This window comes from Mesoplodon mirus (genome assembly GCF_964341445.2).
Source record: "Mesoplodon mirus genome assembly, chromosome: 13".
In the NCBI taxonomy this organism is placed as follows: domain Eukaryota; kingdom Metazoa; phylum Chordata; class Mammalia; order Artiodactyla; family Ziphiidae; genus Mesoplodon; species Mesoplodon mirus.
This window is the reverse complement of record NC_138989.1, coordinates 14,279,152-14,306,486: the sequence shown is the minus strand read 5'-3', so window position 1 is coordinate 14,306,486 and position 27,335 is coordinate 14,279,152. Positions and strand designations below refer to the sequence as shown.

The following is a 27,335-nucleotide window of genomic DNA, read 5'->3' as shown; positions in this document are numbered from 1 at the left end:
GTTCCCACCTGCAGTCCCCGGCCTTCGCGCCCGGGCAGATGGAGCTCAGCAAGTGCTAGGGACGAAGGGGAGGATCGGAGGCCGGTGGAGAAAAGCCTGAGACACCCAAAGCCCGAGTCTCGCTCTCCCACCCGGCGGGAGAGGGAAACTGGAGTTAGCGTGGTCGCCCTGCTGCCCTGGCACACGCCCGCGCGGTTGTAACTCCCTTTCCCTCGCGACTCAGATTGGGATGAGAACACTGTATCAGCTTCCGTGCCCCGCCGCAAGCATTTGTAAGTGGGGTTTTGTCACCAGCCAACCTTCGCTTCATCCGCCTGGGAATCAGGGCCCCAAGCGTGCGGTCTCCTCCTCGACGGCACCGCACGGGGGAGAGAGGGCCGGAGAATGAGACGCCGAGATAGAAACTGCACTTTCTCACTGCACGAGAGACGCCCGAAGAAATGTAAAATGTTGTCGTATGAAAAGCGCGTGAGACACACACCGAAATCCAGAACACGCCCATAGATTTCTCTACGTCTTGGATATATGCACCGCAGGTATGTACACCTCCACCTGAACTAGAAACAGTGGTTGCACTGGCTTCTGGGGCCCACTTGGTCTCGAATCCTGGCTACACAGTGTCCCGGGTGCTCTTGGGTTAGTGATTTCACTGTTCTGAGCCTCAGTTCCCTCCTTTGTAAAACAAGGCAGAAAGGTCATCCTCACACACCATAGGGTTAATTGTGAGGTGGTGTTGAAGGAGATCTCTTTTGTGGGGTGCCTGAACCGAGTGCCTAGCTTGTGCACGGGCCCCTGGTATGCTGGTATGCCAGCTCATTTTATTATTGCTGTTCCGTGTACTTTGAACGCCGACATCTGCAACATATACATGTTGATTATACGCATCTTGATTATAAAACAACCAAAGGCATCTACATCCGGAACTGTCTTGCGCAGGAACTTCGAAATACAAATTGAAAGAGACGTCTACTGGTGGAGCACGCACAAGTACGTACACGCGCGCGCACACGCATCTACTTCTAACACCTGTAGCTCCTGACCCCAGAACGCCCAAAGAGCTACCCGTAGGTACGAACTTTCTAGAGCTATGTGTATAAGAGCCAGGTCGCGATCGCGGCCTCGCATCTACACCCGAATAGCCACTCTCTTGGCTGGTTGCCGTGAGGTCAAATTTGGAAACCAGCGAGGCAGAAAAGCGCATGGACGCGAAGCGTTTCAAGCCTCTTGCAGCGCCCAAAGGCGGCTGCCTGTCTGCTGGCTTAGGGGAAAGGTCAGGACAAGGGTTTTCCTTCTTGGATGGAATTTTTGTAAGGGCCTACGCGCCGGGAACTCGCCCCACAAAGGAGGGGTGTGTTCCAGTAGAGCGCAGATCCAGAGGGAGGCTCTACACACACGCGCACTCACACTCGCAGCCCCGCGTGCGCACCCCCGGCTTCTTCGGGCTTGTCGAGACCCGGGAGGAGGGAGCGCAGGGTCGTGACCCCGGCCTCTGCCGAGCGCGCCCTTCGGCCCCTGCAATTAGCGCCGGGAGGTCAGCAGGAACCCGGACGCCTTCACCCGCGGCTCCGAGCACAGCAGAAGACGAGCCCGAGCCCTCCCCCTCCGCCGGTCTCAGACGCCTGGGCTCAGCCAGGCTTGGAGCCGACCTTCCCAAGGGGCGGGGGCCGGAGGGCTCAGGCCGGCACCCGCATTTGTCACCTTAAATCTACAAATCACGAAGTCACTCCGCTCTGCAGGCTGCGGTAGCTGACCCCGGCCCGGGCCCTTTACGGACCGCTGCTCACGAGAGCCATGTGCCCCCTTCGTCCCTGTAGACGCGGCCAGGGTAGAAACCAAAAAAACCCAAACCAAACCAAACCAAAACAGAGTTGTAAAATAAGAAAGAGAAAGCGCATCAGGCAAAGGGGAGTTGCATCCAGGGTGGAATCTCAGTGGTGTGTATATTGGGGAGGGGGGAATCCTTTCTCTTGCCATCTACCCAGCATGAACTCAGGTTATCCCCTGCCCGACAGGGTCGGAGGAACTGGTAGAGGTTTCTACACGGAGCGGCAAGGTACTTGGGAGAAAATTAGGAGAGAGGATCCCCCTCATTGAATTTCCGAAGGCTCTTTGGAAACCCGAAGTCGGGAAGGACTGTTTTTCTCATCTGAGGCCCAAACAGGAGTGAAAGCGATATCCAGGAAAGAGACGACGGCGGCTTCTTCCGACGTGGGGGTTGGGGGGCGCGGGGGGCAGAGGAGGAGGGGAGCCTGGGCTGGGGCTGGCGAGGATGAGAAGGGGCAAAGGTGAAACGCCCCAGCTCCGGAACCCGGGAGGCACTGGGGAGCCGAGCAAGCGGCGGCCACCGGGGCGCGTTCGCGAGCCAGACAGATAGGTGGCACTCGAAGCCCGGAAAAAAAAAGGCGAAGGCGCCGGCCCCAAGTGGCCTCCGCGGCGGCCGCCGCCACCATAAAGCCCGCGGCGAGATTGCGACCGGCGCCAGGTGAGTAATAGGCAACGAAATCCAGAGAGATTGCGAGCCGCTCACTCCCAGTCCATCAGCGCCACCAGAGTTACTCATTAACATCACTATATACAAATAAGATACACGGGAGATTAAAAAAAAAAAAAGGCAAGCACTGGGAGAGGCTAGATACACGTCTGAGCACCGTCCCAGAATTTGCGGGGTGAGGTGGGGAGGAGGTGAGCAAATCTGGACCGTGAAAGAAAAGCATTCCTGCCCTCCTTGAGGTTGAGGCTGTTTTCTGCCCCCCACCCCCATCCCCCACCCCCCGGCTCGGGGAGAGCGCTGCCGAGCACCCCGAGCCGACTGCCACCTTCCCGGGGCGCAGGCACCGCGCGTAATCGTTGGGCCAACAACCAGTCCCAGTCGGCTGCGCCTCTGCGCGTAGGGCGCACGCCCTGGAAATCTTCGGGCCCTCCGAGGAGCTAGCGCCCCAAAGATCCCCAAGCCTTGCAAAGCTCCCCCCCCACCTCACCTCCGACCCTGATTGTTTTCCCTCCCACCCCGGGAGACAGCGCAGGAGAGGCTATGGGGCTCCCCACGTGCCTGGTTGGAGATGGAAGGGGCTGTGCCCCCCTCTCCAAAAGGTCTCGACCTCGATCCCCTTCCAAGTACAGCATGAGGGAGGGGAGGGGGTGTCCTCCTTGTAGGCCATTCAAGGGGCCCGAAGGTGACAGGGACTTGGGGCCGGGCTGGCGGGCTCCAGGGAAGGGGGGGGAGGGCGGCAGCCGCCAGGCAGGCTCCGGCTGCGTCCTCAAGTCAAGGCCCCTGGGGCAAGCAAAGGCCTGGAGAACCTTCCCGTCCTCCCTAACTCCCCCCCCCCGCCCCCAACACACACAGACACACACACCTCCGAGGCGAGGCTGGGGTGGGGAGGGCAGGAGACCAAAGACTGTCATGGCCTCACCATTTTTTATTGAATGTTTCAAAGATAAATCGAACTTCAAAAGGCAACTCCCCAAACAGCCTGGAGGCTGGCTGGAGGGAAGAGCTGGAGGAGGGTGTCAGCCTCCTGGGTGACTTTTCCCTCGGAGGGGGTCAACTATGCGCCCTGGAATCACCTTTCCCTTGCGGGGAAAACTACCCTCCTCCCTCCCGTGACGCAAAGTTTGCGCAGAGCTGGCCGCGCTTCGCACGCACAATTCGGGCTGAGGCCTCTGAGGGGTGTCTTGGGTCAGCCTGGTCCAATCTGAGACACCGGGGACTACAGGGGGGCGTTCGATTTCGTCCCCTTCTCCTGCAGCTTGGAGGGTTGCTGCCTTGCCAAGCCGGGGCTGGCCACGAGGAGATTCTGCTAATTTTTGTTTGTTCGTTTTTGTTTTGTTTTTTTGCACACTGGGGCAAGGAGAAATTGACTTGAATTTCCCAGATCGACGTGCAAAGGGAGAGCGAGCCTAAAACGAAAACGTTCGGATTCATGCGGGAAACACTGACTTAGGGAGCGAGCATTCTTTTTCCATTAAAACTTAAGTATCTGAAATTGCTATTCTATCCAATTCTAATCAGCCCCCCTTCCGTCTCTCGTTTTGCTTCCTAATTTAAAGGAAAAGTAATTTCAGATTGAAACCGCTCCCTTCGCGGCTGCCGCCGCCGCCGCCGCCGCCGCCGCCGCCGAGTAAGGGACTTTTGTTTTTAGTTTTGTAACTTGAGTGACATCTCATTTTGGTTCAGTGGGGGCGGTCTTAATTATTTAAAGGCAAAGAGAAGGGGCTAAAGGAAGCCAGGAGAGAAAGAGGCCCACTCTCCACTTTCAGTAAAGTTCCCCAAAGAAAGCACTTAACACGAGGCCCAAAGACATTTCAATAAAAATTTATTGAAATTTCAATGATATTTTAAAGAGAGGGGGCAAAAATACAGAAAACCAAAGAACTCATAAACAATTATAACACAAAATATACCTTCATGAATTTTTGTCTTTAAACCAGCTCTCAGCACCTGACTTTTGAACTGTGAATATATATCTCTATAGGCACCAATTCCAAACACCATCAACACTGAAGAGAGTTAAGTAGTCAATTCCACTTTGTTTGGAAGAAATCAGACCAGCAAATACAAATACAAAAGAAAAATCATAAAGTCAAACCACAGCCTCCACACTTCCCACCCCACCCGCAAGCAATCTCAGAACCACCCTTAGGAATTTCAGGTGGGGTTGGGAAGCAGCCCCACCTCCCCAAGTTTTGGTAAAACAGGCAATAGCACTTTTCCCCACTTTTGGACATTAAAAAAATTTTTTTTTTCTTTGCAGACAACTCTTTTGAAAAGTGTGTCGGTGTCGGTGCAGAAAGTGTGTTTTCTACTTTTAAAAGCGATCCTGTGACCTTGAAATAAAACTGACTATAGGAAAACAAAACCACAAAACCTGACAGCTGCAATCCTATTTACACAGAGCTATGTACAATGTCAATAAATTAAAGTTTAATTTTTCGAGCATTCATATTCCACCTATTTACAAGAGTTATCAAATAATTACATAAATACTTTGTCTAATAGTCTCGCTTCTTCTTTATTATTTTTTAAAACCTTGTTATTGCATATACAGGAAAGAGAAAGAACTGCCAGAGGGACAACATGAATCCTGCTACAGAGCTTAGATAAAATAAATTCATTTTTGGTGTTTTCCCCACCCCCTTCCCTTTAAATCATCCCCCTCGGGGTTGTTGAGAATCGAGGAAAAGGGTAAGGGGTAATGTCCTTTTCTCTCTAAAAGCAAGCATTCAAAAATAAAACCCACAAATACATTACTGTGGAACATGCAAAAAGAGACCTATAGCTCTTAAAACATCACAAGAATATTAAAAAGACACAGATTTCCTTAATAGAGGCTAAACAAGGATGGCAGGGACTTCCCTCCCCAAACAATGCTACCCAGTAATTTATTTAGAACTGATACGCAGGTCACTAGAAAGTTTAATCTTCACGAACAGAATCATATTAATGTATCCATTTGTCCCCGGTATTTTTTTTCAATTTTATTTGTGTTTCCACTTGACACGGTGAAGGAAAAAAATATGTATATATAAATCTGCACTGGGGGAGCTTTTCAACCCCTCCCCTTCTGGGGCCTGGCTACCTCTATCTTCCCACAGCTTCCAGACCAGCCTCGAAGGAGGTGCTCCGGTCGCCAAGGCATTAACTCCCACCCCCAAGAGCTCAGTGCAACCGACGTTTCTGAGCCAGATCCCGGATGTATAAACCACGCCAAGAAGACAGGGCTTGTTTCTAGCACATTCTCTCCAGGGAGTCCGGCACCCCTTCCCAGACAGGGCTTCACAAAGAAGGGCTGACCTCACTGCACGCCCGTGGTTTATTTGACATCCAACAAAGTGCACTGCAGACTGGACTGGACTGGACTGGAATGAAGAGACTTTTCTGGGGAGGAGTTTACGGGGATGCGCTGCGGGACCTGTCGGGCTTGGCTTCCAAGCCGCTGACCAGCCGCTGGATGTTCTGCAGTTCGCTGGTGGCCGCCTCCTTCTCCGGGCAGAGTTTGGGCGACAAGGACACGGAGCTGGAGGAGAGCGTGGAGGAACGGCTGTTGAGTTCCGAGCCCGAGTCCACGGCCACCGAGGCCGGGCTGGCGGCCAGGGCGGCGGCCTTGCCGTCCAGGGGCCCCGGGGCTGCGGCCATGGACGGCAGGGCGGTGGTGAGCAGGCTGCTGCTGTCCGGCACCGGCACGGGGATGGAGTAGGGGCTGTAGCGCAGCCGCGGGCGCATGGTGTTCAGGTTCAGGAACGGGTGGCGGTGCACGGAACTGGAGGCCGCTGCCGAGGAGGCGGCCGCCGCCGCGGCCATGTACGTGTAGGGATAAGGGAACAGGCTTCCGAAAGGCGACATGGCCAGGCCCTGGGCGAGGAAGAGAAGGCAGGGGCAGCAGAGTCAGGGCCCAGGCTCTGCGCAGTGGGGAGGAGCCACCCTCATCCATCACCCCTCCCCCACCCATCCCCACCTTGGGTGAGTCCTTAACCTCTCTCCCTGGGGGGTAGAGAGCAGGACACTCAAACTTCTGTGTCTAGGTCCAAATCTGAGCTGTGTCAACCTAGGCCAAAGTATTCACTCCCTGTGCCTCAGCTTTCTTATATGGCAAAACCAGGGAAAAGTTTAATAATTCGCATACTTATGGGGGACTTTGTGGGTATGAAATGAGCTGCTGCCTGCAATATACTTCACACAGGGTACCTGGCCAATAGGACGGTTGGAAATTCTCCCATCAGAGTCAGTTGTTCCACCTGTTAAATGGGGCTACAGACAGCCTACCCCACAAAAGTAGCTGGGTGAAAACCAGAGGGCATAAAATATTGGACATGCGTTTTTTTTTTCATTCTTGTCCTCCGTCCTCCTACTCCAGTCTAGAAGTTAAAAAAAAAATCTGGGGAAGATCCTTAAGCAAAAGAAAAAGGGGGGTGGGCAGGATGGAGGGGGAAAGAGTAAAGGGTGTTTGCTATGAACAAAGAAATCACCTATAGGCCCAGATATGCTGGTGTTACAGGTGGAGAGACTGAGCTGAGGTAGGCCCCAGGGGTGTAGGAATTCACTCAGCTAGCAAGTGGCAGAAGCAGAATAAAAATCCGGGGACCCTGGCCTGGGTTAGTTCTCTCTGACCCATTGCCTTGGGTACTATTAGTACCTGTTTGCCCAGGCAGGCCCTCGCCCGCTTATCACCTGCCCACCAATGACAGGAGGGTCTCCAGAAAGGGCTAGCACAGGAGATGGGAGGGATGGAGGAAGGGGAGAAGCCAGCCCTTTTCTCAGTCCCCTCCTCCTCCCAGAGTGGGAGGCCAGTCCTGCCTCTTGGCTCAGGGAAGGGAGATGAATGTGCTCAGACAAAACAAAAGGCAAGGGCGTGCAGAAAACCCCATAGAACCTTTTCGCTGGGGTTCAGAGCATTTTCAGCAGCCTGAGACTTCTCCCCAGCTGCTGGAGCCCCAACACAGCTGTCTGAGCCATACACAGGCCGCCAAGCCTGCCATAGCCCCAGCCTGTCCTTCTCTGACATTTCCCACGTGTGCACAAGCCATTAACCCTTTGGGGAACAGGCTGGCCTGCGAGGGGTGGGGGAGCAGGGAAATAGCTTCATATTGGAGGTTCAAGAATCAACTCTTCCCCAGGGAGTCACTTCCCTTACCAGGCCATGGTCTCTCCCTCCTCTAAGTCTTGGGGAAGGGTTGGCTGTGAAACACTTAAGAGACATTTCAACTCTGAAGCTAAAATCACAGCCTCTGGAAGAGGCCCTGGAGTCTGACTGCCTGGGGTAGAGTCTCAGGTCCACCACCTACCAGCTGTGTGTCCTTGGATAAGTTACTCAACATCTCTGATCTCTGTCCTTTCATCTAGAAGGTGGAGGTGATCATAGGATCACTGAAGTCAGAATAGATCGAGTACTTAGAAGAGCGCCCGGCACAAAGTAAGTGCTGTGCAGAGTTATTATCTGTTATTACCATCTTGTTACTCTGCTAGAAATAGCCCTTAACTTAGAAAAAAATTTTTTTTAAGTTTTGGTGGGGAGTGTGAGGTTATGATGAATCAATAAGTCTTGCACCTAGTAATAATAATGATGATAATAATAATAATTATTATTATTAAAGCTTCTAGGCAGGGGGACTGGGTGAGTGTCTGGGATCAAGAGGCAGGCAAACGAGAGTGAATGAGGGGCTGGAGAGGCGCTGATAAATACCTGAGAGGCCAGGACGTGCTGCTGGAGGTGGAAGGGCAGGGTGGCCGCGGACGCCCCCGACAGTCCCTGCGCCGCGGCGGCCGAGGCCATGGCCGTAGAATCCAGGCCCGAGACGCCGGTGGAGGCCCCGGACACGGTGGCCAGCAGAGGCCCCATGCCGGCGGCCATGCTGGAGAAGGCACCTCCCATGGCGAACTGGCCGGGGTGCAGGAAGAGCGGGTGCCCGTTGAAGAACTGCTGGCCGGCCAGGCCAGGGGCGAAGCCGAGGCCGGGCAGGGGGCCCTGGCCCAAGTGCGCGGCGGCCGCGTCCGTCTGCACGGTGAGCGGCGCGAAGGCCTCCTTGCCCGGCAGCGCGCGCGCCTCCTCGGCCTTGGAAGGGGCCGCGCCCTCGCGGCCCGGGCTCCGGCGCTCCTCGGCTCCCAGGCCGCGGGTGCTGGACGAGATGGTGGCCGGGCTGTGGCGCGAGTCGGGCGACGCCTTGTCCAGCCGCCCGCTGTCCCGGGGCCGGCCGCCGGGCTCGGCCACGAAGAGGTGCGCCTTGACCGCCGGGCTGCCCTTGTCCCGGCACGGATCCTCCGACGTGGTGGTGGAGATTTTGGCCGCGTCGCAGGCCTCCGGGCCGTGCTCCTCTTTGCTCTCGGCCTCGGCATCGCTCTCACCCTCGCTGGGACACAGATCTACCATAGGAGGGAAACAAAAGCCAAGCAGAAGGGCGTTAGGTCTGAAACCCGGACCAGCATAACTCCCGTTCCCCACTTTGAATCCCAGCTCGGCCACTTCCCAGCTGTGTAACCCCAGGAAGCCCCTTAACCTCTCTGCGCCTCAGTTTTCTCATCTGCAAAGTGGGAGTGATGATACAGCAAATTTTAGTGGAAGGATGCAACAAGCTAGTAATGAATTTCAAGTATGTAGATAGAGCGGCACCCCTCCCTCCATAGATCCTTCCCCAAATGGGTAGTGAATTTTACTATTTTACACAAGTGAGCACTGAGCTCCTACTAGGTCAGACAAAGCCTTTACTGGCCTTTTTCCCATTCGACTGCAAATTCAGTTTTTAAAAATTAAAAGTGACTTACACTAAAACTCACTGCGGGAACACCTTCTAGTCTACCCTCTCTTTGTTCCCTGAGTGATTGGGAGCAGTCCCTTCCACAAATTTGTGGATTTCTTTCAGAAGGATTTGTTTGGAGAGAACCCTGGCATTTGAATTGGTAGTGGCAGAAGTGAACATTCCTCCCCCAACGCACTCGCACGCGCGCACGCACACACACACACACTCCACTGAGCCTCTGTTTCCCCTGTCTCTGCAGACAGAGATGGGTGATAAGCGGCCCACTCACTGCCTGAAGACAATCATGGATTCTCTTTTGCTCTCACCACACCCTCTGTGTGTGTCCTACCAGAAAAAAAAAGAAAAAGGGATCCCATTTTGTGTTTAAAGCTTGAATGGATAGAAGACATAAAGAACTCTCATTTTATTTCACTTAAAAAACAGGTCTCTTCCTATTGAGAGCATGTGTGTCTTTCCAAATAAATAGTTCTTGCTCTTTAAACACAGGAAACCAACTGGGGATTTGAACAGCTCCTCCCCTCCCACCCCTGCCCTCCCCAACCCAGATTCTCAGTGCTCCATCTCCTCTCACAGGTCCATGGTGGCCCTATAGCTGGATTTCTCTTGGTCACCTTCCCTGTTCCAGGTGGCAGAAAATCCCCTGACTCCTCCCACCCCCAGCCTAACACATTTTAACCTAGAGTTTGAAGACAGAGTAAAAAAAAGTCAGCTGTTGCTTGGTTGGAGGGGTGGGGTGGGGGGTATGGGAAAAAGAAAGAGAGAGGGAGGGATGCTCCAGGCCTCCACCCAGAGGGGATACAGGAACTGGGACCACCCCTTCCTTCCTCCCTGCCAAATCAGTGTCTGGGGGAAAGGGGTCTGAGCTCTCAGATGAACTTAGGGAAGGGGGACACACCTGATCACCCTCTGTGAGATTTGGCTCCTGTTTACAAACTTCTAGAAGGATCTGAAGCTTTGGAGGGGTCAGGTTCCCTGGTGGGTGCCCCCAGCCCCCAACTCGTCAGGCTTCCAAGACCTGGAGAAATCTGAGAAATCAGAGGTGGCCAGACTTACCTTTGAGGTTGGATGTCCCCACGGTGGAGACGGCCGGAGAGGAGGACTGGGCGAAGCAGCTGAAGGCAGCCTGCTCACTGGAGGACTCGTCGGAGGTGCCGTTCTCCTTTTTGTGTCTGTCATCGAACACCCTCATGGACTGCAGGGTGAGCTGCTTTCTGTGGCAGAAGCCCCCACACACCCAGCGTTACACATCAGAACAGGATTTTCCCCTCTCGGTCCGTCTCACCCTCTCCAAAGAGGCGCACACATGCCCAGGGGGACGGAGGGGGAAAGAAGGCTTTGGGTGTATTTATTCAAGACCAGAGGGTTTCATTAGGGAAGGGGTATTGGCTGGGGCAGTGAAATCTTGTTTAAAAGTAAAGAGCAACTTTGGGCCTCACTGGTTCCAGTTCTCACACCTCCCCAGGAGTTACTGACTGCTCCTTTGGGAGCTGCAGGTCCAGGGGATGGGAAGATAACGTCTTCATGAGGAGGAGGACCATACCTGGTGACCCTGAGCCACTAGATAGCAGGTTGGGCCATCTCACGATCATGCATTTGTACCTGGATTTCCCTGCCCTCAGAGTTCAACGGGAAGGCAGGAGGAGTTTGAGTCTTTGTTCTTGTGAATTAGACATGAATTATGATGTCATCTTATGAAATAAACCATGATATGAAAAAAAAAAGTAAAGAGCAAGAGGGGAGATTGGAGCCAGCCAGAGACAGCTGAGCAGCCTGCCTCACAGACGGAGGAGAAAAGAAGACTCAAGGCAGTGAACACAAAGAGCGGACCAACTCCGCATGGGTTGCTAAGATTGGGAAGAAGTGGTTATTTCATGGTGCACTTTACTGTAACCGGTTCACCAACACATTAATCGGACTCAAAAAACCTCTATTTTGATGTGAGAAATTATTTCTTAATGCCCTCCCCCACCCCCAGGGGATAGGTTAAAAATTGGGGCTGATTTTCTGGATTTTCGGAATTCTTTGAATGCGGGTGGGGGAGGGGAGAGCTTCTTTTATATACCAGCCAGCTGTCTGCTTAATGCAGAATGATACATGTCCCCACAGAAGGAGGGGGCCATAGATGTCTCCAGGGGCTTCAGTTCTGTCTGAGGGTATTTGCCAGACAAGACTGCAAAAATTCCAAGGCATCTTGTGAATGGCTTAGTCCTTTCCTGGGACCTGCCCAGGATGAACTTAAACTAATTAGAAATTAATAGGCATCTGTATATAATCTGTATCCCTGATACTTTTCTTGCAGAGACATCTTTCTATGGGGTGGCCTAGTAAACTTCCTTTAAGATAACATGGAAGAGGTAGAGAAAGTAGTGTACCGAAATCGGTAAGTTCTTGGCTGAGGGGCATCAAGCTGTTTTCCACCCTTCCCCCACCCTTCCCCCACCCTTCTCAAGATAAGTGCCCGCATCCCACTTCTAACAGTTGAGTGTCGGGACCTAGAAAAGCGATTTTCTAAATTATCTGAGAAACAACTGTCTCAGCTCACCTTTTTTCTCTCCTGCCATTTCCAGTGTCCCGGAAACCTTTTGCAAAAGGGTTGTTGTCTATTTTTAACTGAGTTATCTAGAGAAGGAGACACAAGCAAGAAAGAGACACTGGCTTCATTTTCTAGAATGTTCTGGGAGTGTTTCCCCCAACTCATTAATCTACTAGAAATCTGACTTCCAACCACCAGAGAAGTCATTTGGATAGGCCAGGTTGAAGAGAAAGAGAGAGGGGAACACAGAAGAAGTTTGGAGGGGGCCAGGAGGAAAACCAAAGGAAAGTGTGCCATGGCTGGCATCTCCCACTGGAGGCCAAACCAGGGATTCCAGGCTGAAATGATCCTGCCTGGGCAGCCAACAGCTTGGGCTTAGAAATGGAAAAGCTGTCAAAGGGCAACCTGTAGATCTTAAAATTATGCTTTCCTTTAGATTTTTTATACAGTGCAATGATCATAAAATATGTTATATTTCCTGCCCCAAAACACACGCACAAACATACACACAGCACATCCTCCAACCTTTTCTGTAAATCTAATAAAATGATTTATGGGGTTTCACTACCCTTGTGCTGGAGTGGGCTTGATTTTTTTGCTGGGTGTCGGGGGAGTGTGTTTCAGGAATTACGATATTGACAATTATAGATTTAGAAGGACTGAATGACCACTGGAAACATTTGTTTTCATTTATATGCCCTGCCACCGCCATTAGGTGGAGAAGGCCCATGGCCGCTTTGATCAAAAATGCTGTATTTTATTATTCCGTTAACAACTTAGATTCATAGGATTCTGGGTCTAGAGGGTGCGTGCATTTTTACACGCTGAGGAAAAATAGTATGTAATCTTTCAAATCCCTTCCCTGCGGTGGGGTCGGGGATGGGGATGATGTATACAGAGTTCGCTAGAGGTGGGAAAAGGGCCCCTTGGATGGATTCTTGTTCTTGGAATAAATCCTGTTTGCACTTCTTGCAGGGAGAGGAGGTCCTGATGTCCTAGTCTCCAGACCAAGGAACCAGACCTGGAAGACCCCCATCAGCGGGCCACAGAGGACCCACCCATAGTGAGAGTGAATTCAAAATGTAGGGCGTCGTCGTCTAGTGAGCTGGACTGGCACTGAGGTCTAGGGTTCAGAAGTTGAAGGCCAGAGGTCCTCAGCTGCCCCCCACCCCCCTACCCCCCGCCCCCATTAACAGCCTGCTAACAGCCAACCTGGCGACTGGTGAACCCACAGCAAGAGTCACTTTCTCTGTGTCTCTCTGTGCACACGCCCATGACCTTCGGGCCACCATAGCTTTACATACCAGGTGCTGCCTGCTGTTCCATTTGGGGGTACTCCTAATCCCCGGCCGCAGGCCCAGGGAGAAAAAAACCCTTCAAATGAAGTGGTGACTTTGGTCATCTCATCTCAAAAGCCTCAGACAACTCAATTAGCATGACCCTGTGATCAGAGTAGGTTTTTCCAAACAAACACACACACATGGACACACACACACACCATAAAAAACACAGCAGCGTAAAAGGTAATAAAAACCAGACCAGCTACTCGGGATTTCTGGCCAGGGGAGAAAATCTGGTCTCTGCTGGGACTCTCCTCCCAAGATCCCGAATGGCTTTTGCCTTCAATTTTAGCTGGTTCCTTTCGACCCTGATTTCTTGACCCTCTTCCTGAAGAGGAAGAGGATGAACCTTGAAACCAACAGGAGAAAGCCCTGGGTCGGGTGAGGCGGGCAACAGTAAGGACGGGTGGTTACAGGAGCTTCTCACTGGCAAAGTTAGTGTGGCATTTTTTTCACTCCGCATTGGATTCCTAGCTGGTCAAGTTGTTTTGTTTTGTTTTTTTCCTTCTGCAGTGTGCCAGTACCCCTTCCCCGCAAAGCTCCACTGAAGGTCCATTCACAAAAGAAAAATCAGACTCCCATCCCAATGCTCTTGTAACTTTCTTATCCTCTCCCCAGAGCAGCTTAAAGGGGGGAGGGGAAGTGGGTGTTAATATCACGATGAAAAAGAAAAGCGAATTTGGTTACCTTATCATTCTGGTATGCGGTCACAGCGATGAATTCGGTTTCGGGGAACAAGTACGTCCGAAAAGTACTATAAGGAAGTTTTAAGATGTCATTGGCCCTCACAATGTGGAAGCGGGGCTGGTATTTATGCATGGAGTTCAGTATAGTCTGCAGGGGCCGGAAGAGGAGAGACACACATCACAAGAGGATTTAGTGGGAAGAACAGGACCCTAGGACCCCTGTCAGGCCGACGTCTACCCCACCGAAGGGCACCACGCTTGTACCGAGCCCACCTCCTCGGAGTACCTCTGTGGGAACATTCAGCTCCCCATGTAATAATCTTCTGGAGAATCCAAATTGCTCCTCAATTTCCAAAGGGTCCTCCCCCACCCTCACCATCTAAGGTTGATTCGTACCTTGAACCCTAGCCTACCTGAGTACCAAAACTATAATTCCCCTGCCACGTTGCTTGATCACTTGGGAAGGCCAAAGTCTTAAAAGATAGAGAAAAACATGCATTTTAATTTACAAAATGATTCAGTCTTTTAAGTGCCCACTAATTGACGAGCCCAATCCACTTAAAGCCCTGAAAGGCTGAACTCTAGAGAGGAATATTTATGCCTTAATCAAATCAAGGGCTTCAAATGCAATTCCTGCCCCCTGAAGATATTTCCGCGCCATTCACATCTTCCTGGGCCTAATCTTTCTGCTTATTCCTCACTTATCACTCTGTTTATTTTATTGAAATGTTGGGGAGGCGTAGGGGCAGGGGGCAAAAGGTCCTTTGCTTGACTTTTACAAGCAATCTAAGTCTCCTGAAAGTTTCTAGGAACTCCCTCCCTGAATCCGTACATATACTCCCAACACACATGCAATTTTTGTACTGGGAAATCTAAGTCTCATTTCTAGTAAACCTGACTTTCACCTAAGCCCAATTCTTTTTTAGTCCAAGGGAAGAACATCTTTCAAAATTTGTATTCACACCCTCTCACCAACACAGTCAAGACTTCGAACCTTAAAACTCCCCTAAGCAACCGTATGGCTGCTTTCAAAATAGAAGTTTGATATCGTTAAACAAATCCCTTACGAACGTCTACCTTTGACACTGACTTTACGTCTTCACGATTGCTTTTTAACTTCCCTGTCAGGTCAAACAGTTACCAAGACCTGGACTTGCCATAGACCATGAGCCTCACTTCTTTCAGAATGCCAGGCCTTCCATTATCTGAAGAGAAACACCCTGGAATTCTCTCTCCATCTCTGTTTGCGGATCGAGCAAGTTTGCTATGCTTGGCAACTGAGAGAGAGGGAAAAACTCTTGATTTTACATGGAAGGTGGAAGCATTGCCTTTGCTAGAGAGAAGAGAAAATTTTATCGAAGGGAAGCCATGAAACTTACAAATCCGTGTTTGTCCGAAATGTTGTTGGTGAGTTTCAGTTTGTGGAAAGTGACAACTTTGGACATCCACTGTTCCCCGGTGGCAGGGCTGTCGGGGTGAATGTACATTCTCTTTGGCATTTCAGGGTCAGCCTTTCCCGCCACCATCCACCGAGAATTGTGAAATTTATACCGACAGTCATCTGCAGCAATAATGTCCATCAACAAAATATATTTGGCTTTTTTATCCAGCCCTGAACACCTTACTTTAAATGGAGGAAACATTCGCCTACGAGGGGAGAGAAGAGAGAAGAAAAAAGCGAAAAAAAATCACTCAGTTTCCCGGGTTTGATCTTCTACCTAAAATATTTAAATCAAATTTAAAACTTTCTGTTACATTTGATGAGCTTGTGCCATTCAGAGTAGGGCGACTGGATGCAAAGTTGTTTCCTTCCACAACAGAAGGATTAAATATGCTCAAATGGCTCTATTTTAAATGTCCCAAGATTCAAAAAGAATGAATTGCGGCACTGGATTTCTCTACATCATCTAATAATTTTTTTGTAATTTTTTTGGTCTCTTGTATGACTTTATAGGTTACCCTCCTTAGAGGGAAATTCCTGCCTCTGCCTTTTCTGGGTGTCTAGTTGTAAACAGCTTGGGTAGGATTTTAGTCAAGTTCAGTCAGTCGAGGTAGAATTTTCCACCACCCATTGATGAGAAAATGTTAAACGTATCAAGAAAAGAAATGTCAAGTTGCACCCCTCCCTGCTGTGGAACAGCAGTCCCGCTGCTGGCGAAATGAAACTGTACTTTGGTGAGTTCTCAAAACGAATTCTGTCGATTGGGGTGGACGCCCAGGCCTGATCACCAGCCTGCCTATCGCGCCGCTAACCACATTCTCCCCACTGCTCGGGCCAGTCCAAAACGGCAAGACTCCACCACCAAATTGCTTTTTACTTTCCAGAGGCATTGGCATTCTGTACTTTTGACTTAAAAGGGAGCAGAGAGCGGGTCGCTGTGAAACTGCCTGTGTGTCTTCTGCGTTGGAGGATTTTATGGCAAACTTTGGCCTCATTTAGCTTGGAAAGACACAGAAAACTAAAGACCTCAAGAGAGGGATTTTCTCTTTATTCCTTCAACTTTATGCCTTGGTAGAATTCAATGCCATTTAAAAAAATCAGTGATTTTAAGTGACAGGCACGTTTTGGTCAGGCAAGGACCTCTAAACGTTATGTAAAATGTGGTTGATAATATTCACACATGAAACAGCAGTATGGGGCTGCCTACTGGCTCCTTGGGTCTGCAAACATAATCTTAATTAGCCAAAATTGCCTGTTGAACTCTCCCTCGATTACAGACACACGAAGCAGTATGGACAAACCCCAAATGCCCTTCGGTTTCTCTCTGGTGCTGGCAGGGGCAGGCTCAGGCCCCCTTGCAGACCCAGAGGCTAGGCTGGAGGGCAGAGAAGGCAAGGCAGCTCCTTCCAGGCCTCCGGCTACCACACAAACAAAAAGGGCTGTAAGTGCTTCTCTCCGAGAGCGAAATGAACCAGACAAAAACACAACATCTACAAAGACACAAAGATGTTCCAGAAAGGTTTGAAATACTGAACTGCCTGCAAAGGGGTGCTTTTCTTTCTTCCTGCAGAGATGTCTGGGCAGCACTGAGAAAATTCTACCTATCCTGTATGGAACCCGGGATGCAGACCCAGGTAGGAAAAACGGCCGGCTGCAGACGCCTAGGTAAGCTGAAATCTCCTACCACAGGGGCAGGGCCCGGGGAGGTCTCTGTACACAGTTCTGGTACACAGTTCTGGGGGAACTGTGTTTGCCCCTAAGCCGGAATAACTGGCAAACCGGCCGTTCTGGGAGGAGAGAGAGAAAAGGAGGAAAGAAACCTTCAGTAGTTTGGGGGAGGGGGCCCGCTGCTTGCCGCTTGCTTACCTTCCCGACTTGGTAATGACCATCTCCGTGCCCCGCTTGTGGAACTGATCCCAAAGTTCTTTGGCCTCGAGGTGCACCTTGGGGTCATCCTCCACTTCTTCTTCCGGCTCCATGGTCTTCAGAGGCCTCAGATGTGTCTGCGGCCCCAGGGACGAGAAAGGGATGCCGGTCTCGGCCGCCCCCACCAATTGATCCATGATCGGCTTGGCCAGGGCGCCGGGCAGCGAGAGCGCCGCCGCGCCGTTGGGCGGCAGAGTCAGCGCGGGGAAGAAGGGCGGCTGGTGACCCAGCACCGCGCTCATGGCGAAGTCCGGCGCCCGGTGAGGTAGGAACGGATGGTAGGCCATGCTTGTCCCAGGAATGACCGGATCTCTCATGGAGAGTCTCATCCACTCCAGGCGGGGCGCTGGGCTCCAGCCGGGGACAAGTCCGCAGCTGCTGTTTTGTTTTGTTTTTGTTTTTTAACAGCAGCGCATAGTTTGGAGGGGAAAAAAAAAGCGAAAGAAAAAAAAGGGGGGGGATCACAACTAAAGCACCTCAAAGTGAGGGGAGGGGGAAGTGTCTTTTCGGGAGGGGAATGCCGCTTTTAAAGAGGGCAAGGCGAGAAATCAGGAGACATAGTCGCTCAGATGACTGTCCTAGTGTCTTGCGTTTTCAAAAAGCCGCTCCTGGAAGTCGGTTTACGAGGCGAGAGGAACGAGCAGGGTCTGGACTCGTGCCGGAGCCCTGCCGCTTGGCTCGAAATAGACACGCCAGCCCTCGGTCCCGGCAGTCCCTCTCCAGCCCCCAGTTCTTTGTTGCAAATGCGACCAGTTCTCCTAGGAGACTTTTTACCTTTTCTTCTCCTTCTTCTTCACCCGCCCCCCTATCTCTCTGCCTCTCCCTCTGGCTCGCAGGAGGCGTCTGCAGTTGCGCTAGACCGGCTTGAACTGCGAGCGAGAGAGCGGAAAAAGTCTCCCTCCTTTAAAAAAAAAAAAAAAAACAACTCTGATTGAAGCCCTCTTCTACCAGCGCTATCAAAACTTGAACTGCAAACGGGCTTCCGTTCGCCCTCCTCCTCCTTCCTCCGCTCCGAGCCTGGTGTCTGGGTTTCAATCCGAATCTTGGTGTGCTCTTCTCCCGCGCCTCTCTTCCTTGTCCTAAAACGTGAGCGAATTCGCTTCCTAAATCTGCGTCCAGACGCGCAGGGCAGGGAGGATTTAGGGGGAGGAGGAGAATGAAAAGAAGGGAGAGAGAGAGAGGGAGAGAGAGAGAGAGAGAGTGGGAGAGGGAGCGCGAGGAGAGGGAGGGAGCGAGAGAAAGCCAGAGAGAGCTCCTCGCCACCCTCCTCCGCCTCTAGAATTCCCCGGGCGTCTGCTCGGCGGTCTAGAAGGTCGGGCTCTGCTGTGGGCTGCGGAGAGCCGGAGGCCTCTTGATTGGCTCTTTGACGCTTTCGGACCAATTGTGTTGCTTCATAGGCGTGGTTTTCACAGGTCGAGTGCTGGGGGATAGAGCCGAGTTATAAAAAGAAGGTGTCGGAAACTGTAACGTCGCAGCGCCGCATCGGTACTACTGCCTGTCCTGTGAATATGTCAACATGATCAGAGGGAGGGCGGGGAGCCACTGGGGAGCGCGCGCACCGAGTCGCCTCTAGGTGGCTTATCGAGAGATCGCCGCAGCCTCAGAGCTCGCTCGCTCTGGCTCAGCCCACGTCTGAAATGCCTCAGTCATCCAGCCCGGGATCGAGGGAGGAGGCTGGGCATGGAGCACGGGGGAGGGAGGCGGGAGCGAGCGAGCCGGGCCAGGAAGGCGGAGAGCGCGCCCGGCGCCGGGCAGGGGCGCTCGCCTCTCGCGCGCTCGGCTCGCCTCTGGCAGCCGCAGCCGTTTCTCTCTCCCGCTCACCCTCTTAGCCCGGCCCCGGGCGAGCCGAGCGGACGGCCCAGGCTCCCGCGAGCTGCCCTCCGGCCGCCGGGCGCAACAAAAGCCGACCGAGGCGGAGAGGCGAGCGCCGCAGAGTCTCCAGGCTTGCGCGCTCTCCAGCCCCACGTGGAGCCAAGCTCCTCCCGGCCGCCACTAAAGGGCTCCCGAGCTCGGGTGTCTCTTGGTGCCGGTCTCCCCGGCAGCAGGGCTCAAGGGCTCCCGAGCACACGGATGCGGGCAGATCTCAGCCCACGCTGGTGGGGGCTCGCGCTCCACCGTGCCCCACCCGAAACTATGCGCGGAGACCCAAACGCTCCTAGCACATCTGTACGCGAATACGCGCCGACCCACTGGGACCCAGCCACCCGCGAAAACCACGTACACGCAAACACTTAGCCTGCGCGGCTGCCCGGGTCTGCGCTCAACTGACTCCGGGAGGCGGACTCGGGCTTTTCTGAAATACATTTACCAGCCCTTTTAGATCTCGTCTTCCGTTTGGAATCGGGCTCCCGGTTTTCCACCTGAATGTGTGTGTGAGTGCAGAGGGGAGAGGGGAGATCTGAACAAAGTGAGCGCAGCGAGGGACTAGGTTCTGGGCCTGTCCCCATCCAGCCGCCTCCCTCCTTTCGGCGGCCGGCTCGGTGAGGAGCTGGTAGGGGGAGGTGCGCCAGCCCTGTATCTTCTCCAGGCATCGCACTTATCTCTCGGTGCCTCAGTTCTTTCTCCACCCGGGGACTTATCTCGCCAGAAGTCGGGGGGTGAATTTGTAAAACAAATCGTGAAACGCCCCCATCCCAGAGGCGAGGTGACCGGCTCCAATTCAGGTAGGGTGGGGGGCCTCAGCAAGGGTGAAGGGGAGGGAGGTAACCGGATCTTAGCTATCAGACCTGTCGCCGAATTGGTAACTGTTACCGCAGGTCCCTGTCCGGGTCAGAGGATTCCCCAGACCCACATTTCCCATTTCTGGGGGCCAATGAGTTGGGCCGTCCCTGCTTGGATGGAGGGAAATCTTGGGGACAATATTCTTTTACCCTTCAGTGAGTTGGGAGCTTCCTCCAGTGGAACGAAGGAAGGGCTGATTGCGCGGCCTAGGGGGTTAAGAAACCCCAGGCTTGGGATGTGTGTGTGTGTGTGTGTGTCTGTGTGTCGACAGCCAGTACCTTCCTCTCTTACATTTTGCCTCGTGTACCCCCTAAGCCCCCAGCTCCCAGACTCCGAAGTGAGAGCAAGTGGGGGGTGAAAATGCAGTTCCGTTGTGGGCCAACCGCGCCGAGATAGGGGCGGAACTTTTGAGGCGACAAGATTTTCCAGCCTCGCATTTTTGACGCACATGGTTAAGAGCGCTTGGCGCCAGCGCTAAGAATTCCCTGAAGTCACCAGAGAGAATAGAGTGGTTCTGCGAACTCCGTCTGGCTCGCCACCTCGCCCCTTTCTTTCCCTTTCGGTCTTTCTCTGGCATCCTCTCGGCCTCTCTCTGCAGTGGTGGAGCAAGAGGCGGCGGGGGCCAGGATGTCGGCTCACAACGCCCCCCTCCCGCGTCCCTGGCGGCCCGATCCCGAAGGGTGCGAGAAAACAGGCCTTCCCCCTTCTTACACCGACCACGGAGGTCACCACTGGGTTTCAAGAGTCTCTGGAGGCTGAAACCCGCCCCTCCCCCATACTGCTGGCCGCCGGAGCCCGGGGCCTCACCGCTGCGCTTTCAGGAGCGGCCCCAAACACCCGGTCTGGTTTTGCCTGCACTCGCAGGCCAATCTCTGCCCCGACGCTCCGAGTAGAAGAAAAGTAATTCTGCAACCACGAGATGACTGACCCACCCCCCAACTAGGTGCCCCAAGCGTCCAGATGCCCAGGAGAGAGACATTTTACTCGGTCCTCCGCATTCTGGCCTCCCTTCGGTTTGGACATGGGAGGGGAGCTTGCTGATTTCACTTGTAAATATCTCGACTTGCCTTTGGCCTCAACGGCGGAGGTGGACCTAGCCTTGATTTCTGCCCCTCACACGGCCCCCTCCCTCACGTGCCTATTTTTGCCCGTAGCTCTAACTTAACCCTGGGGTCACCCCAGTTGCCACTCCTGACCCCCACTCCCACTCCAGCGCGCAAGGGAGGAGGGGGGGAGAGGAAAGTTTGCGGGGTTCTGAATCGAAAATGTCGACATCTTGCTAATGGTCTGCAAACTTCCGCCAATTATGACTGACCTCCCAGACTCGGCCCCAGGAGGCTCGTATTTTGCAGGGAGCCCGCAGTAACTTGGGATCAAAAGCGGGAAGGTGCGAACTCCTCTTTGTCTCTGCGGGGCCGCCGCGCCCCCCTCCCGGTGGGTGATAAACCCACCCTGGCGCCGGCCCTGCGCTGGGTGATTAATTTGCGAACAAACAAAAGCGGCCTGGTGGCCACCGCATTCGGGTTAAACATTGGCTAGCGCGTTCCGAAGACATGTGCCAGGCTTGGCGGCCGGGAGAACTCGCAGGCCAGCGCGCCCTGGGCCCGGGCTTTTAGGCTCTAGCCGCGGGCTCTACATGGTCTTTTTTTTTTCTCCATGCAGACCCCCTCGATCTTCTCTGTCTTTCTCCCCGCCTCACGTTCAACAAAAGGCAGACGGGAAACACTGAAGGAGCCTGCCCCTGGGCAGAGCCTGAGAAACGGTGCTTTAAAAGAGCGGGAGAAGGGGGCCAAATTTTGAATCCGAGAGGACGCGCGGAACTTCTGCTGTCCCCCCAGTATTCCTCCATCTTTTGCAAAGAGTATTAACATAATTGTAGGCCTGAATTTTTTTTAATTAAAAAAAACCCCAACACACACCTCTCCAAATCTGTGATGTCTGCAGAGTTTAAAGTGAAGAAGTAGTATGAGTGCAGATTTTAAAGTGGAAGGGCAGGAGGAGCCTCAGAATAAATGGCGTATGTGCACACGCGCGCGCGCGCGCAACCAAATCACCTATCCTCAGACCAGGCCAAGGATGCGGCAGAGAATGCTAGTCTTTCCGAAGAATTCCCCGGGAAGCCTCAGCGGATCCCACTTTTCCCTATGACACAGCCTGCCTCAAACTATAAAGGGGGCAAATCGACCCTTTTGTGACCGAATGGTGTTTATCTGAAGTTTACAAAAGGGGGGGGGGGTGGAAGGGGAAAGGATGGTGGGTAGGCGGGGTCGTTTACTTTGGCAAGTTTGCTGTAAATATTCTCTTCAGCATGTGTGAGGTCTGGCGAGGGACTATTACACGCTTATTCCCTCTTAAACTTTCACCCACCATTTGCCGCGGAGCTTTTTTTTCGGTCCGAGGTGTACCTAAACGGGGAACTCTGTTGACATAAGGACATCCAGGGGTTTCTCCGGGGGTCTCAGGCTTAATTAAGAAGTTTACTACGGGAGTCGGTCAAGATGTAAACTTTTTCTGGGGAGGGGCTCTCTGGGTAGAGATGGTTCCTTGTTTCTGCCCAGTGCCCCCCGCTCACGGGATACCAGGCTTTTTTTTTTTTTTTTTTTTTTTAATATTGACAGGCGTTGAAACTGACTAGGTGCCCGCTACAGGACTCCCATCCTCCTTTGCGCTCAATTCCCCTAAGCCGGGACCTGATTTTCTTATCGCGGACCTCAGGGAGGCAGCTCCCTCGGGAGTGCCTAGATTACTGTTCTCGTTTCCTCCCGCAAATCGCCGCTAGCACCCTCCTCCCCACATTAGCACTCCTGTGCTACCCCAAACCTTGACTCTCCCACACGCAGCTCTGAAGCCAAAGGAGGACTTCATAGACCTGGGAGGCTTCATCTTCCTCCTGGAGTTCCGCATCTTCCCTCGGCGCGCCCCGCCCGACCCCGCCCCCCGCCCCCAACTTGCTTTAAGAGCCTAGTTCTTCTCAGGTCTGGAGGCTTCAGGATCAATCTCTTTGGTCAGTTTCCCCATCTTTCTTCCCTCCCGGGGGTAGGCACAACCCTCTTGGTTAGATTAGACAGGGCACCCATTTCTGTTTCTCTTCCTTTCTTTTTTTTTTTCTTTTGGCTCTCCTGTCTCTCTGTCTTTCAAGATTCTGTGACTGCAGATCTGTGGTCTTTCCTGTGTTTTCTTTTACTTTCTCTTCCCTCCCTGGCATCTATCCTGTTCTTGGCTTCTATATGTCTCCTCAGTCTCTACCTCCCAGCCTTTACTTCTCTTATTCTTTCTGTTTTTGTTTTACTCTTTTCTAGTCTTTCTTCTTCTCCCTTTCTATTTTCTCTGGCTTTCTTGGTCCTCTCTGAATTCTCTCCTGCCTTTCTGTATTTGGGTTGCCTCTGTATTTCCCCCCTCTCTCCCTCCCTCCTCTTTTCCAGGAACCATGACAGGCTGGAGATACCTCTTCCTGGGATTCAAGTAAACACCTTCCCCTCACACCCCTGGCTGGGAAGATAATGTGTCCTAAGAGATAGAAGAGCACTGAGCCCATTTGTGTAGGTTGGAAGTATCACTTTCTGCTTTTGGTATCCCCAAAGTCACCCTTTTCCCCAGAGCTGGCTCTCACCCCTGTTCCAATGCTCTGATCTCCCATCCTCTCTCTCTCTTTCTCTCTCCCCCTCCTTTCCAAGGCAGGAGCCCAGGGTGAAGTGCAGCATGTTGGGTTCTAAACCCCAGCTTCTAGCCTCTGTCTCGACCCAGCAGCACAGGGCTTTCCTGTAAGGCACATTTCCCTGTCCTCTGACAGCCCTCTAAATTATTGATTAGGGCGATTCAGTACAAGAGTCTGAAGTGTGTGTGTGTGAGAGAGAGAGAGAGAGAGAGAGAAGATTGTCAAAGTTGTCTAGCTTGGGTAAGCAGTATTTTTAGTACAGAGGCTCACTTTGGCGCCAGTTGGTTTATGCTGTTTCTAGAGCATCATTCGTTATACACTTAATCCATGCTTATCATACCTCCCTTTAATGTAAATATGTTTTTGGCAGAGGCAAAATGAAAAGATTTCACCCTCTGCATTATTCTTATTAGCACCCACCTTTCATCAAAGCTGATCACTCTGCAAAATGGCAAATTTGTAAACGGCTAGTGATTTAGAGAAGTTGGAAGGGAAGCAAGGAGGGAAGGGTGAAGGAAGTGTGTGTGTGTCTGGGGAGCACGCCTCTTATACATCTGTGAAGGTTCCCCACCCCCCGTCAGGAAAAGGAACTAATTGTGGGTTCCTAATTTCAAACCAATCTACATCTTCAATGCTCTCTTTGTGTGTTTTACCCAATTACTTAAAAAAAAAAAACCAAGATAATGCAATGGACATTTCTTAGTCCAGCAGAAATGAATTCACTAGGAAGAGGCTGGGAATTTTTCCCCTCATCTTATCTGACCCAGAATCTGCAAGACGCAGAGGCAGAACTGACTTTGGCCTCAGGCACCAGGCACCGTTGACCACCCAAAATCTTTCTTCCTTCAATGTCCTCGTTCCAGATTTTCAGTCGAGACAGGTAAGGGTATAAATGGCCCTTCAGCGATGTGTCCCAAGAATGTGGCCTGGGGGTGTGGTGGAGATCTCGGGGACAGAATACTTTAAAAAGGGTGAAGGGAAATATATTCTCCAGTCCCCAACTGCAGATTGAGGGTGTCGACTGTACAGGAGCCCTTAATTCTGTGACTTCCTGCTTTTGCTTCTATCCATTATTTCTGGTGTTGTTGTTAGGTGCCAGGGGCACCGGGGCAGTGGGGTCTTGCCCTGGGAGAACCGACGGGGCGGAGGGAACAGGATGATCTGTAAGTGAGAGGCCATGGCAAATCAGATGACCGCTACTGTCAGGGAGGTTGACAGGGCAAAGAAAGATCAGCTCCTCCAAATCTGCTGAACTAACTGTCCCCCGGTAGCCACAGACACGTTTTCTCAATTTGAGCACAATATCCATTACTGTTTCCCCTACTGGGTTTCAATTAAAAAGGGTGAGAGCAGAGAGGGAAGGCAGGAGTTAAATGAAAGGGACCAGTGAGCACCGTAGTTGTGTGTGTGTGTGTGTGTGTGTGTGTGTGTTTCCTCTCTTCTATCCATTTCTTTCTTGTAGCCTCACCACTGCTCCTTGCCAGCCAGACAATCTGCCTGTGTTCCCAAAGTTAATGTTTTCATGTCTCCCAAATCCAGTAGGGTGAAGAGATAGGAAAGGAGGTAACACTAACAGAGATTCTTTCATATCCACTGAAGCCCCCAGGAGATATAGCTGTCTCTGGGGGATCGATGGCTTTGGGGAGGAATTTGTCTTGTCTGTGTGGTCAAGGGGTTTGGATTGGAGGGGTGTGGGCATTTAGTGTTCCAGGCTTTACTGTCATATTGGAAACTGATCAAATTCCTCCTCGCTTGTACAATCTTATGGACAATACACCCTTTTGTGGTTCTAAGACACGGGGTATTTGGAAGGTGATTTCACCTGCTCCTCTGGCAGGCTTGGCAGGTAGGGGGCTTACAAACCTGCTTCCAAGGCCAGGATTTGGGTTGCGGATGCAGGATCCTGACTCCAGGCCTAGCCTGTCTGTCACCAAATGGCTGCCAACTCTCCGGCCAAACACACCTCTCACAATTTGGAATCAGGCACCAGCTCCTTTCCTCATTCTGCGTTCTGTGATCACTGAGCCTCTACCACGGCCACTCAGATAACTGCGCAGGGGTCGCTGCACCTCTGTGTGTTAATTACCTGGCAACCTGGGGAGCCTCTTCCTCTGTATCAGTAAAAGAAGTTAGAGGCCTCAACAGTGTGACTTCATTTTAAGTCGGAGAGGCCTCGCTCCCGACCCAATCATCCTAGTCTCCAAATAATACATAAATCCTGTTCGAGTCTTGTGGGATATCCAGGGAGTGACTGGTACAAGCCAGAGGGACAGTCCTCTGGCCCTCAACCGCAGCTGAAGGCTTGGGTGACAGTTTTGGTCTTAGAGATCCCAGAAGCCTTTAAAAAAGTCTCCAGCTTGGGCTTGGAATACAGGAGGGCTAGAGAAGTTTCCTTTCTTTTTAAATTTGTATTTATGTTTTAGAGGAAGAAGAGAGAGGGAGGCAGAGACACACACTGACATAGAAAGAGGGAATGTTTGGAACTGTGAGAGAGCCTTTCCTGAGAGTTGCTTTTGCTGGCGCCCAGGCCTCAGTTCATTTCATCTCCAAGCCAAATATTAAAAATCCTTCTGGTGGGCGGGCGGGAGGGCAGAGAGGAGCGGCCTTACGGATCTAGGAACCAACCTGCCCCCTGCGTTCCCTCCTAATGCCCTTTCCTCCTTTCACTTGGGAAAGGAAAACTTCAGGCCCCGGAAGGAGTGGGAGACAGCGACAGCCCAGCGCTCCTCCTAAGGTCCTTTTGGCGAAGGTTTCCGCCCGGGGCGGGGAGCGGGGGACGGCTTCACCTACCGCTGCCCCCTCCCCCTCCCCCGGTCCCCAATACGGAAGCTGGACGTGCCTCGGTGCGGCTCCAGGCCTGGCCCAGCGCGGAGCCAGAGAAGACGCTCGCGGCCTCGGATTACACCCGCACCCGGGTGTGGAGGAGACCGGTGCTCGGATCGGGACCCCCGCCCCACGCCCCAACGTCCGCACTGGCCCGCAGGGAAGCAAAGGGGTCTCGGACAGGCTGGCGTGCCCCGGCTCTCGGTCGCGACAAGGTCCCTCCAGGCCCGGGAACCCGCGACCGCGGGCACTGGCTCCCTGCGCGGGTTACCTGCCTTCCCTTTGCGGCTGCCGGGGCGGGGCGAGGCGGGCTTCCCGGGTGGGAGTGCGGTCGGCCCTTCCCGCGGAACTCACGTCTTTTCCCTAAAACTGGGATCACGGGGGGAATTGAGTTAGGCGCTCCTGACCTCCCCCGGACGTCCGATGTGTCCTTCTGCAGCCTCGATTCCTAACTCCCGCCCCACTCCGGTGGCAAAGGACTAATGGGGCGGGGGCTGGGGGGGGAGTGGGGGGATAGTAAAGACCTTGGGGAGGGGGGTACCCAACAGAAAAGAGTCATGTAGCACCCTCTGTCTCTCAAAGTGGTGGAAAAATAATTGCAAGGGATTGCAATTGCAATTCTCCGAGGGAACCAGGCTGAGCCCCCGAGAGGTTTTCTGCGTGCAGAGAGAGGGTGGGGTGGAGGAAGCCATCTCCTCTCCCACCGCGGGGGTGTGTTTTTACATGTTTTCTTAGCAGCAAGTTCTATCAACAGGTCAGCCCTACGCTGCCAGCCTGGGGAGTCTGAGGCTATTTCTGGCTTCCAGTGTAGACGCCTTTTTTCCCCCACTGGGCCCTGGTGCAAGTCAAACACTCAGGAGATGGGGGTGAGGGTGCGGGCCGGGGGAGAGCGCCACCTCCCACTTCGGACTTGGAGGGTATATTTGCTTTTGAAATAGCTTCTCTTGTCTTCAGACGGTAA

General features: G+C 52.7%; 1 protein-coding gene across 2 annotated transcripts; it reads right to left on the bottom strand.

Moving 5' to 3' along the window:
• Positions 1-4,296: 4,296 nt before the first annotated feature.
• TBX3 (T-box transcription factor 3) lies at positions 4,297-26,814 on the bottom strand. 2 transcript variants are annotated; one of them, XM_082640021.1, is made up of 9 exons: positions 26,729-26,814; positions 17,116-18,595; positions 15,188-15,455; positions 14,222-14,281; positions 13,810-13,956; positions 11,792-11,868; positions 10,303-10,460; positions 8,178-8,854; positions 4,297-6,349 (listed from the first exon to the last, which is right to left on the bottom strand). In XM_082640021.1, the coding sequence occupies exons 2-9, from the start codon at positions 17,502-17,504 to the stop codon at positions 5,888-5,890; spliced, it is 2,238 nt and encodes a 745-aa protein (XP_082496147.1). In that variant the 5' UTR covers positions 17,505-18,595; positions 26,729-26,814; the 3' UTR covers positions 4,297-5,887. The 2 variants fall into 2 exon arrangements, with proteins under 2 accessions (XP_082496147.1, XP_082496148.1); XM_082640022.1 differs by lacking the exons at positions 14,222-14,281; positions 26,729-26,814 and having other exon boundaries at positions 17,116-18,806.
• Between the last annotated feature and the right edge of the window lie 521 nt (positions 26,815-27,335).

Excerpts from the sequence above, each read along its gene's own strand:
- TBX3 (XM_082640021.1), bottom strand. The coding sequence starts at position 17,504 with ATGAGACTCTCCATGAGAGATCCGGTCATTCCTGGGACAAGCATGGCC. Across the intron at positions 10,461-11,791 it reads AATGGCAGGAGAGAAAAAAG|AAAGCAGCTCACCCTGCAGT; the intron begins GTGAGCTGAGAC and ends CTTCTGCCACAG. Across the intron at positions 8,855-10,302 it reads GGGGACATCCAACCTCAAAG|ATCTGTGTCCCAGCGAGGGT; the intron begins GTAAGTCTGGCC and ends CTCCTATGGTAG.